General features: G+C 39.1%; 1 protein-coding gene across 1 annotated transcript; it reads right to left on the bottom strand.

The window, feature by feature from the left end:
* Positions 1–191: 191 nt before the first annotated feature.
* On the bottom strand, positions 192–7,103 carry LOC117421173 (small ribosomal subunit protein eS1). Its single transcript, XM_034035217.2, has 6 exons — positions 6,971–7,103; positions 6,013–6,116; positions 5,364–5,551; positions 4,952–5,160; positions 629–738; positions 192–365 (listed from the first exon to the last, which is right to left on the bottom strand). Exons 1-6 carry the CDS (start codon positions 7,030–7,032, stop codon positions 235–237), a joined length of 804 nt encoding a protein of 267 aa, XP_033891108.1. The 5' UTR covers positions 7,033–7,103; the 3' UTR covers positions 192–234.
* Positions 7,104–13,814: the final 6,711 nt, after the last annotated feature.

The following is a 13,814-nucleotide window of genomic DNA, read 5'->3' as shown; positions in this document are numbered from 1 at the left end:
GAATATTCCAGCATTAGATAGGCAGTGTATAAATGACTTTGCCATTATTTTGGTAAATAGTAATGCAACGTTTATATTGCATAACTATACAATAGTCAAGGCTGCACTCTGAAATACTGCATCAAACTTTCCAACTATACCCTTCCAAGTACCCCTGTTCTTGTTTAACAAATACACCAAGACACGTAATATTCAGGATTTTACTTTTTTTTTTATTGAATGCGGGTCTAATTTTTAGACTGCTTCCTGGACTGGGGGCTCATATCCGTCAGCCCTTTCAACTTTAGCACCAGTCTCATCGCCACTAGGCTTGGCACTCGTGCTGCTGGCACCACCTTCTCCGTGAAGCTCCATCAGTTTGCCCACTGGAATAGAAGACAAAAACAAAACAAACATTTGTGTTACTTAATATTCCACTGCATTCTTTCCAAAAGTCAGGGATAGAAATAACTTGCATCTAATTTTATTTGCCTATGGGTTTCATCTGTACATATATTCAATGAAACCAAAAGTAATGTTGATCTAATGGAGAAAAGCAGAAAAACAAGAACAATTGACATAGCAATGTATAAGTCCCAGTCCAAGAGACACCACACAAGTCAAATAGTTTATACAGAATCTGACTTACATTCAAACTTGGGTTTCTTCAGCATCTTAACTTTCCTTACAAAAACATCATGCAGAGGGTAGATGGACTGGCAAGCCTTCTCGATGTCCTTGCCAACGCTGTCTGGGATCCTGCAAGCCAAAAACCAAAACTGCTTTAGTACAAAGGGGTACCAAATGGCAGTCTATAATGCAGGGCCATTTACCTCTAAATATTTGACATTTTTTATAATTTGGAAAATATTCTGCTGCATGTTTACCACCTCCCCAGACACATTTTATAGCATATATAATATTTGTCCTTTTGGTTTTTGTTCTCTACTAAATGTTTTGTCATGAAGTTAACCTGAAGACTAGAACAGATCAGGAATAACTAACAGTTGATACAGAAACACACATACTTGTCACCTCTCTGTCCGTAGTCTATTACTAACAACCGTGTATTAGTACCCATTTTTTATTTATTAAAGTGTATATGTAACAGGGCTCCAGACAAACTTTATAAAAAGAAAAAAAAAAAAAAGTTGGTTGCCAAATCCCATTGCTGGGTGCCACTTCAGGAGAAGTTTATTTATTTATATAGAGCTTTTTTTATACAAAAGTATTGCAAAAGCACTGTACAGTACAGTAGCAGAAAAAAATAAACCACAATACATTTGTATAGCATGTCACATACACAACTGCCACAATCAAGACCATTTAACCACTTCAGATGTAAAAATGAAACCCCTTACCAGGTACCACATTTTGAAAAAAATTATGTTTTCAAACCTGTAATTGCTATAAAATGTTAACATATGATGAATAAAACACAAATACATGACCTAAACTGTGTTTCATTAACCCTTTGTGCTCCTGTGTACTACATACCCATGTTCAAGAGATAAAAATCACGTTTATTTTATTTGTTTGAACAATGAAAACAAAAAACACTGCTAACAACAATAATCAGTAAACAGTAATTTCAAATAAAAATCAAAACATCAAAATGTGTGCCATTATGTACTTGCTCTGTGCCATTTATTGAAATGTTCAATACAACAAAACCCAGGGTTGCTTTCAACCAATGCATATTTTTCTTGTGTCCTCAAATTAACTCAGGATTGTTTATTTTAAATATTTTAGAAGTGTTGTTTATGGAATTAGTGGCTGCACCTTTAATCGTGAACAATTGTAATGTGAGAAAGAGCATGCAGCTGCTCCCATACTCTGTTAGTGAAGTCCTGATCTAACAGCATGCAACAGACGGCTCTTACGATTACACATTACGGTATATATTTCAGTAAAAACAACTTTAAATTTACAGTGAGTTAATTCTACTATTTACAATACTAAATACACCACAGCAAGCACATTCATATTTAGATATTTTAATTAGTACAAGCCGAGAGCTAAATTTAGTGAATTGCAATTTTTTTTTTTTTTTGACTGCAATCAAGCAGGCTGCAGTACTTTTAATTCCCTAAAAAAGCAAAACAAAAACACTCAGAAGTACACTCCCCAATTACAGTCCCAAGTATTTTTATGCATTCTGCTTTCACCTTTCTTAAAATGGTCAGTCTGAGAAATAAACTGGTTTTCCCTGCAACAGCCAACCCTGCTTTAGTACAAAACTCACGATACATTACAGTTTCATCATTTTAACGTCTTAAATTACCATGCCTGCTTCCTTGGCTGAAGAGATATCAGCTCATCATCTAAAACTAGGGAATCTGCTGCACAATTGAATAATCCTTGAATTGGTCATTTAGCAGACGCTTTTATCCAAAGTGATTTAGGCCTCGTACACACACTGCGGTTAGCGTGTCAACCGTATTAAAAGGCACTCGCTGCGATGGTTTGTTGTACACACGCCTTTCATTACGAAAGTGAGTGCACTCCCTGTTTAAACTAACACCTGAACTCGGACCACCATTACACGACATTCGTTAGGTTTGTGTGGCGACAGCATGGAGGCTGTGTTTTTGTTTATGCTTTTGGAAGAAAGTACAGTACATAATTGATCGAGAGCTCGTCAAGCACAGCTATGCTCTTCTGCAAAGCCAGCGGATACACCGTTTTGCTTTTTATGCACTGCTAAATACAGCAGTGACTATCTGCAGTTCCATGACGGTAAATCAAAACCATGGCGCGATCTTCCGACCAGAACCCTGGAGGAAATCCATTCATTAATTCTTAGGTCTTCTTCGGACCAAGTGAGTCCGTGGTCGGTAGCCATGTTTATTGCACAGAAATGTACTCGTTTGTGCAAATCTTGTTTTCTGTTTAATAAAATACTGAGCGCCGTAGCGCCTCAGTTTCACTACCATTCCGTATTGTTTTGGCTTGTGTTTCCTGATTCGTGACGTCACCGCAGCTACACACTGCAGCCACTCTGCCACAGTACTTAAACCGTGTTAAGAGCAAAAGGCGAATTCGCAACTGCATTTAGGCAGTGTGTGTATGAGGCCTTAGCGACTCAGGGATAAACTATGTATCAACTGCTGTAGTCACTTACAATAGGAGCTCAGTTTTACGTCTCATCCGAAGGACACAGTACAAGGCGGTTAAGTGACTTACTCGGGGTCACACACCAGTTAGTCAGTGGCTGAGCAGGGATTAGAACTGGGGACTTCCAGGTATCGAGGCATTTTCTTTAACCAGTGGATCACCAAGCCACCAATGTAACTGAAACACTATATCTGGGTGTGGCAATGTGCCCCGCCCCTGTGTGCATTTCTATTGTATGTTGCGTGTGGTGTGTTAATGTTGGTGTATAGATATGGCTGCACGGGATATAAATGGGTGTGTGCAGCACGAGTTATTTAAAATGTATAACTATTTAGGCACGGGGTTGCACATCACTTCACGTACATTTAAAGTACATAATATGTGAGCACGAGGTTGCACATAATTAATTCACGTGCTGGGATTCAAGTGAATAATTAATTAGTAATTGAATCCCGGCACAACAGTATATATAGGTGCACGTTTCACTCACTCGGGGTTGTGTGTTCGGTGAGTGGAGAACGGGTGTGGAGAGGAGAAAGTAAAGTAAAATAAATAATTGATAGTTGTTTGACTCACCGTGTTTCGTTTGTCTGTCCTTCCACTGTTGTTTAGTGTTAATCCATTTTTGTTTGTCTGTTTTATTTGGCCTCAAGTGCCGTGTCCTGTGTTTTGTTCAACCTTTTATTTATTTGTTTATTAAACACAGAGCGCTGCTGCTACTCAGTTGCACACAGTACGTCTGTCTCTGATTCTTTCTGGCCTAAAGTCCTCCCTGCAGCTAGCCTGTCACGCTGGGATAGTTGCGGCTGCTAAAGATGCAACAGATAAATAAATCTGTTCGTGTTGACAAACTATTTGACTAGCAAAAGACAACGTTGGTTTATTGGAGTTCACAAAGAACTTTCCTTGATAAGGTAACTTTTTCACCTCATTTTTTGTTTAATTGAGATTTTTGCTGCATTACAGCTTTTCATTAATTATTTTCTTTATTTTAAGTTCTCTGGGCATTGTTAATGGCACTTGCACAACACACAAAACTTAAGTCTCTTTCACATGGGCATGATCTACCCGGGTCAGAACCTACCCAGGCAGGGCCCAGTGTCATGAGGGTCAGCTACGCAATTTCACACAGCTTTTGATAAAGTAGGGTTGACCTGGGTGACGGATGCAAGTAAACAATACATGTATCAATGCCGCAGAAGCAGCTTGTTAGATGCATCCATCCAAACCGTCGGCCCAAATGTTGATTACACCAAATGTTTCTTCATACCTGCTGCTATCTGGCCCATGGGGTGTCTCGAACAAAAATATGGCGTGTACTTATATATATATAGATAGAGTCTGACATCAAAGCACATTCATAAATTGACACTTTTAAAAGGGAGAGGCAGCAATTTTGTGTTGCATACATCAATGGTGCCTAACCAACAAAAGTTTAGTCGTAGTCTGGAGCCCTGTGTAAGTATACAAATGGTCTTACTAAAAATATCAGTAGGCCAAATTCTGGTTTGGGGAATTTGGCATTTCTACAAGTAAAATGGTCTTAAATACACTATATGGAACAGAATTATTATCAAACCTGCCACAAGCAACCCTCTACTATTAATACAGACTGGATAATATTTGTTTACATTGCAAATGAACACTTCAAAAGGAGCAAGACCCACACACACAAACTTGTAGGAATTGGTGTTACAGTGCTGTACTGCAAGTGGGGGAGCAACAGGTGGATAACTAGCAATGGATGTACAAACTGCAGTATTTCAAAAAAGTGGCACACACAACTTGGGGCTACAAAAACTTGGCATTAGGGCTGCAGTATACCAGAGTAGAAAGTAATGAGTGTCAATCTTACAGTTTGTTGACGACTTCCTTGAGGTCATTGGTCTGCACCTCTCGGGTCATGATCTCCATCATCTTCTTGCGGATCTGGCGGACCTGCTGTTGCTGGGCATAGGAGGTTTTACGGATCTGGTTGGCGCGCTTCTTGGTGAACCCCACGCAGAACAGGCGGAGCAGATATCCATCAGTTGTCTTGACATCAACATGAGCTTCGATCATGGTCTGCAGGCAGAGAAAAAACAGTTAACAGTCCATTAAAGTATTCAGGTGGTTTTCTAAAATAATCCACCTCCCAACTAACTGCATCCAATTTCCAGGAAACGGAACTTGGATGAGAAACTATTGTTACATCTTAGGAGCAGTAAATTACCAAGAATCTTTCCAATCACAATTAGAGGAGCTTCTAAATGACAGATTTTCTTTACCTGCCATTTCTTGACCATTGAGCACATCTTGTCACGAGTAAGGTCCATTCCATGGAAGTTGGTCAGACAGTTCTTGCCCTGGACATCTTCCGTCATCAGCTTGAATTTACGGAAGGCAACTTCGTCGTTCTGCAGATCGGCAAGACTCACCTCAAACACACGTCCCTTCAGGCCATCTGAGGCAATTTCTGTACAAAGATGAAACAAATTAACAGTTCTGTCCTTTTAAGTCTGTGGACTAATCACACCACACCACACAGGAACATCAGAATGATCTCTGAAACAGCAATAACCGTGCCTTCATTTGGGACCAAAACGTTGTCATATACTTCCACAGCAGATTGCATGTGCAAAAAGTTTTTGCTTTGCAAGCATCCAAGCTACAGCAATAAAATGTGGTACTAATACCTAGAGCTGCAAAAAATGTGCCTTTTTTAACCCATGCACAGGTTCAACAGAACTCTTAACTATGTACACAACTAATAACAATTTGTATACACTACATCGGTTCAAAGGTATGACTCCTGGAAAATGAAGTGTGCCTCCAAAGATTTCTATTACACATGTTGAGTAAAGACATGCTCCATGCTGACAGTGAAATCATTGCAAGCAAATGGTTCTAGATGACAATGAAACAGATGACACTTACTGGTTCCCTGTGTCCTTGTCACCAGAGTCTTTCCCAGGTTTCTGATGTTGAACATGGCTGGCGCCTTGACATCATACCAGTCCTTCTTGGAAAAGGGGTCAACACTGAGAAGATGAAAACAAAATTAGAAATGCATGTTTAAAAAAAGGCCAAAAGCACCCACCACTGCAGGTTTAGACCACAAACTGTTTTCGCTATTCATTCTCAGAACACACTTTCTGCACACTAAAGTTACACAGCTTTTAGAAGTTCTCCAAGCACAGTCACGTTACTACGATCCACTCAATTTCAAATTTCACACACAAACCCAAGAATCAACGCGGGGGCCTTTCATGTTCTGTTAAAAGAAACAAAGCAAAGCCACAAACTACCACTTTAACAATCCACACATGCTGAACCCAAAACATTGGGTTACAAGAAAAAAAAAAAAAAAAGACGCGTCTCGATACGAACTTGTAAGCCGTTTCCAACTGAAAATCTAAGGCTCTGAACAGGGATATTGTTGATGAAGGTTGTAACAGTCCTAAATAGCTTTTGAAAAACATTGCAGAGCTGAAACAGAAATGTCTAACCCAATTCTCATTTTGCACCACGGCAACACCCTGTACAACTTGTTAGGTCAACAATTTTAAACCATTTTGCACTTCGACCAAAGCTTACAGGCCTTGGTATGGAAGACTTGACGTTAAACTCAGCAGTGTGTGATTTCAGCAAAACAAATTATGGGCATAAACTATAAAATGGGTATATACACAGAATGAAGAAATATATTTTACGTTTCTACATTACTACACGACACCTAATTGATCCACGATTCAGAGCCTGCGTTACCAGACATGAACATACAACTTCATCCAAATAATATCTCCTTCATCCTTCGATAAAAAACGCCGGCAGTCGAGTATATAGACTGTGGAGTGTATATATTTACGGTTTTGGAGTGTATTGTGTGACTTACATCTTCTTTTTGGCACCCTTCTTGCCTCCTTTGGTCAGCCTCTTATTCTTGCCGACTGCCATGTTGTACTCACAGAGTGAAAGAGGAAGTATTCCGGAACAACGCGAGAATTTAGAGCAGGCGCTGGGTCAGTCCGACACTCGCGGGAACTACGACTCTCAGAGAACGCTAGGGACACCTGCTGGCAGCAAAGCGAAAGACCTCCAAGCTGTACACACGATATCGTAAGCACACGTTGAAGCGAGCAGGCTTTGCATTGCAGCGAGGAGTAGAACTTCATTGCATGCTTTTTTTTTTCTTTAAAACAACCTGTATTAGTGTATATTTGTATAAAATGTTTAGATTTTAATAAATATGTTTACCTTTAAAAAGTAAATCAATGTGCCTGTATAACCATAACCAAAATAATGTGATATATTGTAACAATTGTAAGTCGCCCTGGAAAAGGGCGTCTGCTAAGAAATAAATAATAATAATAATAATAATAATAATAATAATAATAATAACCATACTCGCCTATAAACATTATGCTTCAGTGCTAGTGCAATAAAGTACTCTAATGCACAGTATATAGTATCCTAATACAGTATACGCCAGCAAATCTGCGTAGTAACTTTCTGTTTATCTTGACATTTTTTTCTTTTTTATTATGTTGTTTTTATGGTACCTTTGTGTGACGGAAAAATAAACAAAAGCTTACCCTAAAGATGGGTTAAAGTTTTTTTTTTTTTTTTTTTTTTTTTTTATATATATATTAATGTATTTGTGCTATTGTTTTAATTATTGTTATGAACTAGATGGTAACTTTACAAGTAAAGTTGTGGGGCTTGCTTTATTGGGAAAGTGGTCAAAGTAGCTGATTTGTGTCAAAAGTCACATTGTTTATTAATTGTCTCATGCTTAGAATGTGCTAGAATTAGAAATTTCTCAAAGTTCTATGACAGTTAATTCAACAGTGGGAAGTAGCCTACTGAAAGAAGTAGATGCGGTTACTAAAACAGCTGTACCTCTTGATTGGTAGACGCCATTCCTGTTTTGATTTCATATTTGAATAGCTGAGAAGTAGAGGAAGATTTCATTTGCTCTAAGTAGTTGTCTAACTTGTTGGGAAAGTGGTCAAAATGGCAGTTTATAAAAAGTTAGAGAAAATTTTAGTTGGTGCATTTACTAACTTTTTGTCTAGCTTGTTGGGAAAGTGGTCAAAATTTCAGTTGTTTATAAAGAGTTTGAGAAAATGTAGTTGATGTGGTTACTAAAACCGCTGTATCTCTTGATTGGTAAAAGTTATTTCTGTTTTGATTTCAGATTTGAATAGCAGAGAAGTAGATGAAGATTCCATATGCTCTAACTTTTTGTCTTACTTGTTGGGAAAGTGGTCAAAGTAGCTGATTTGTGTCAAAAGTTACATCGTTTACAGTAAATAGAATGTTGGAAGTCTGGGAGTTTTTAAACAATGGGGAGCTTTAGAATGTTGAAAAAAGTCCCATTAAAGTGAAGGAAGATGGACAAAAAAGGACAAAAAGCTTAATAGTTTAAAAAGTATAAAATTTATCAAAAAGTTGTATACAAGCACACTATTCCAGACCGGTCTACACGTTTTAAAGTTTGAACGGCGTTTGTAGCTTAAACGGTGTAAGAGGAGTAGCGTGCCAAAGAAGAAGAAGAAGTATGTATGCCAAAGATTTAAAGTGGGGACTCTTGCTTGGCAAGCCCCACCAGTAATGTATTTTGTACAAAATATATAACAGTACATATGTAGAGTGTTTATATAAAACGAGTAAAATGTAACCAGTAAACTCGGGCAGCAGTGTGGAATAGTGGTTAGGGCTCTGGACTCTTGACTGGAGGGTCGTGGGTTCAGTCCCAGGTGGGGGACACTGCTGCTGTACCCTTCAGCAAGGTACTTTACCTAGATTGCTTTAGTAAAAACCCAACTGTATAAATGGGTAATTGTATGTAAAAATAATGTGATATCTTGTAACAATTGTAAGTCGCCCTGGATAAGGGCGTCTGCTAAGAAATAAATAATAATAACTGTGTATTAGTGGGGTTGTACCGCATATATAAACGCAGTGGTTTAGTGGGATAAAAAAGAAAGAGAGGTGTTGAGTTTGTCAGCGGTGATTTAAGCAGTTCAAACCTCGTAACTAACAAAATCATTTAGAGAGCGTACATGCTGGGGAAGCCAGCGTGTCACAGAAAATAAGGGTGGCAAATAGTAGTGCTAGAGGAGAGGAAAGAGAGACTATATAGTTTGTACCACTGTGCCTGAAGCGGTTTGCCTGCAGATATTTGTATTCTGTGAATCTATGCTCACAACTGTTTGTATTCTGTGAATCTATGCTCACAACTGTTTGTATTCTGTGAATCTATGCTCACAACTGTTTGTATTCTGTGAATCTATGCTCACAACTGTTTGTATTCTGTGAATCTATGCTCACAACTGTTTGTATTCTGTGAATCTATGCTCAAAACTGTTTGTATTCTGTGAATCTATGCTCACAACTGTTTGTATTCTGTGAATCTATGCTCAAAACTGTTTGTATTCTGTGAATCTATGCTCACAACTGTTTGTATTCTGTGAATCTATGCTCACAACTGTTTGTATTCTGTGAATCTATGCTCACAACTGTTTGTATTCTGTGAATCTATGCTCACAACTGTTTGTATTCTGTGCTACAAGTAAACATTCGCGAGTCTCCAATGGTTTCCAGCCTCCGGTTGACGTGATTGTGGTGGAGAGCAGGTTGCAGGCTTTTTCACTCCTTCACACTTTGCTTAGTACAATAAATACATCAGATTAAAGTCCATATCTTACATAGAAAATCATTTTGTGGCTTTGGGATCGTAGTTGGTTTACTTTCAAAATGAGCAAGAAATTAAATATCCATGATCAATTTTAGAGCACTGAGGTTATACTCAGAAGTGTCGGAATTTCAGTGTTGTGGTAAACATTTTTTCGAGCTTTTTTTTTTTTTTTTTTTTTTTGCACTTTGTCGGAAAATCGGTACAATCATCAGTCAATTTAGCGTTCAATCAGTAAAAACAAAATGTATATTAACAGGTAGATTGCCTTCCTCCCAGGAAAACAATCGACGAAAACAGATCAGCAAAAGCGATGAACTGCGATTCAACTGATTCCAAAGGGTACTTAGCGGGATATTCCTTGTTTTTACACGAACCGGCTGAAAACGAGCTCTTCTTGGTTTGGGGTACCATTTATTTAAAATTGTGCATTGGCTTCTAAACATTGGAATTAACATGTTTAATTTAAGGGTGATTTTTAAGTGAATACAATATTTATAAAAGCTTGATATTGAGTCTATATAGAATGAACACGTTTCTGATTTACCATCTGTGATAAATGCGTTACAATGGAATTTTTGTAACTTTTTTTTTTTTAAATATAGACCTTCATGATATTTTATTCATACATTAATTAACGTTCATATAAAATAGATACATCTCATCTTTCTATTCACACTGCAGCCTCATCAGAAGGTGTCCATGCCACATAGGCTAAGTGCAATCCCACTGATGGAAATTCACCAATATTTTAACGCATATTTCTTTTAACGCTGGTGTCAGTGCAGAGAATATTTATAGAATTGACTGCCTTATGAAGTAACGCAACTGTTACTTGATACAGGACACGGGGAATGACAAAAAAAAATCTCTCATTTGGCTACGGTATTTGAAAAGACCCTGCTGTTGCATAAAATCACCCAAAATCATAATTAGGCATATTTTCATACATCAGTGCTTGGCGAGTCATTCAAACAAGTAAATGCAGTAAATATACACATAAAATAGGAATAGTAATTTTCCAGACAGCAACTGCGTTGTTTGGCCCTTTAATAACAGCCAAAGTGGTAGCATTACCCACATACCTGCTACAACACGAGCGCGCAACGGCACAAACCCTTGTTTGTGGGGACAAAATACCAGATGTAGAACGCTAGGGTAATATGCTTTTTAGGCAGACCAAACCCGTCGGTAAATTTTTACGGAAAAAAGTCTCCTTAAACATTACTAAAACTTTTGTTTATCACTTCGAACTCCTAAATGACTAGTTAATGAGGCGCTAACAAACCACAATCGAAATTTTGTCAATCGTCGGAATTGTGAAAAACAGCGGTATTTTTTTCCTTAAATAGGCTATTCGGTAAAGTAAGAATGCTTTCAAAAATAGACATGTTAATAGTTTATATTTATCAATTAACAAAATGCAAAGTGAGTGAACAGAAGAAAAATCTACATCAAATCAATATTTGGTGTGACCACCCTTTGCCTTCAAAACAGCATCAATTCTTCTAGGTACACTTGCACACAGTTTTTGAAGGAACTCGGCAGGTAGGTTGGCCCAAACATCTTGGAGAACTAACCACAGTTCTTCTGTGGATTTAGGCAGCCTCAGTTGCTTCTCTCTCTTCATGTAATCCCAGACAGACTCGATGATGTTGAGATCAGGGCTCTGTGGGGGCCATACAATCACTTCCAGGACTCCTTGTTCTGCTTTACGCTGAAGATAGTTCTTAATGACTTTCGCTGTATGTTTGGGGTCGTTGTCATGCTGCAGAATAAATTTGGGGCCAATCAGATGCCTCCCTGATGGTATTGCATGATGGATAAGTATCTGCCTGTACTTCTCAGCATTGAGGAGACCATTAATTCTGACCAAATCCCCAACTCCATTTTCAGAAATGCAGCCCCAAACTTACAAGGAACCTCCACCATGCTTCACTGTTGCCTGCAGACACTCATTCGTGTACCGCTCTCCAGCCCTTCGGCGAACAAACTGTCTTCTGCTACAGCCAAATATTTCACATTTTGACTCATCAGTCCAGAGCACCTGCTGCCATTTTTCTGCACCCCGGTTCCTGTGTTTTCGTGCATAGTTGAGCCGCTTGGCCTTGTTTCCACGTCGGAGGTATGGCTTTTTGGCCGCAAGTCTTCCATGAAGGCCACTTCTGACCAGACTTCTCCGGACAGTAGATGGGTGTACCAGGGTCCCACTGTTTTCTGCCAATTCTGAGCTGATGGCACTGCTGGACATCTTCCGATTGCGAAGGGAAGTAAGCATGATGTGTCTTTCATCTGTTGCAGTACGTTTCCTTGGCCGACCACTGCGTCTACGGTCCTCAACCTTGCCCGTTTCTTTGTGCATCTTCAAAAGAGCTTGGACAGCACATCTGGAAACCCCTGTCTGCCTTGAAATTTCTGCCTGGGAGAGACCTTGCTGATGCAGTATAACTACCTTGTGTCTTGTTGCTGTGCTCAGTCTTGCCATGGTGTATGACTTTTGACAGTAAACTGTCTTCAGCAACCTCACCTTGTTAGCTGAGTTTGGCTGTTCCTCACCCAGTTTTATTCCTCCTACACAGCTGTTTCTGTTTCAGTTAATGATTGTGTTTCAACCTACATATTGAATTGATGATCATTAGCACCTGTTTGGTATAATTGTTTAATCATACACCTGACTATATGCCTACAAAATCCCTGACTTTGTGCAAGTGTACCTAGAAGAATTGATGCTGTTTTGAAGGCAAAGGGTGGTCACACCAAATATGGATTTGATTTAGATTTTTCTTTTGTTCACTCACTTTGCATTTAGTTAATTGATAAATATAATCTAGTAACATGTCTATTTTTGAAAGCATTCTTACTTTACAGCATTTTTTCACACCTGCCTAAAACTTTTGCACAGTACTGTATACATATATACTACCGGTCAAAAGTTTTAGAACACCTCAATTTTTCCAGTTTTTATTGAAATTTACGCAGTTTAATGTCTCAATGTACTCTGAAATTAAAGCATAGAACAAATAAACAATTGGAGATAAAAAAGAAATCATGGAATCGTTTTGTTTAACAAAATTTAATCTAAATTTTTGACTCATCAAAGTAGCCACCTTTTGCAGATATAACAGCCGAACACACTCGTGGCATTCTTTCTACAATGGAAATCAAATATTGTTCGGAAAGTTCTTCCCAACACTGTTGCAGAAGTTCCCACAAATGTGTTGCACTTGTAGGTTGCTTTGCTTTCACCCTTCTGTCCAGTTCATCCCAAACCAGCTCGATGGGGTTTAAGTCTGGAGACTGTGCTGGCCATTCCATGATTTGAAGCCTACCGTCTTGTTCTTTTCTTTTAAGGTAGTTCTGACATAGCCTGGAGGTATGTTTTGGGTCATTATCTTGCTGTAGGATGAACCCCTGACCAACTAGGCGTATACCAGAGAGTATTGCATGGCGCTACAAAATGCTGTGGTAGCAGTTTTGATTCAGGGTGCCACTCACTCTGTGCAAGTCGCTGACTCTGGATCCAGCAAAAGAGCCCCAGACCATCACGCTTCCTCCTCCATGTTTGACGGTTGGTGTCACACACCGAGGAACCATCCTTTCGCCTACTCGACGGAGTACAAAAACCCTTCGTGATGAACCGAAGATTTCAAATTTTGATTCATTGGTCCATAAGACCTTCTTCCAGTCTTCAGTAGTCCACTGGCAGTGCTTCATGGCCCAGGCAAGCCTCTTTTTCTTATTTTGCCATCTTAGTAATGGCTTTCTTACTGCCACTCGACCTGTCAAACCTGCAGCTCGAAGTCTTCTCTTCACAGTTGAAACGGAGACTTGCTTACTTCGACCAGTGTTAAGCTGTGCTTGAAGCTGTTGTCCTGTGAGCCGCCTATCACGCAAGCTGTTGACTCTCAGAAACTTGTCTTCTGATTCTGTTGTGGCTTTGGGTCTGCCAGACCTCTTCCTGTCAGAGTTTCCTCCAGTTTCCAAGTGCCTTTTGATGGTGTAGGAAACTGTACTCACTGACACCTTGGCTTTCTTTGCA

This window comes from Acipenser ruthenus, chromosome 1, assembly GCF_902713425.1.
Source record: "Acipenser ruthenus chromosome 1, fAciRut3.2 maternal haplotype, whole genome shotgun sequence".
NCBI lineage: Eukaryota > Metazoa > Chordata > Actinopteri > Acipenseriformes > Acipenseridae > Acipenser > Acipenser ruthenus.
This window is presented reverse-complemented; position numbering and strand designations above follow the sequence as displayed.

Excerpts from the sequence above, each read along its gene's own strand:
- LOC117421173 (XM_034035217.2), bottom strand. The coding sequence starts at position 7,032 with ATGGCAGTCGGCAAGAATAAGAGGCTGACCAAAGGAGGCAAGAAGGGT. Across the intron at positions 6,117-6,970 it reads AAGGGTGCCAAAAAGAAGAT|TGTTGACCCCTTTTCCAAGA; the intron begins GTAAGTCACACA and ends TCATCTTCTCAG. Across the intron at positions 5,161-5,363 it reads CAATGGTCAAGAAATGGCAG|ACCATGATCGAAGCTCATGT; the intron begins GTAAAGAAAATC and ends CTCTGCCTGCAG.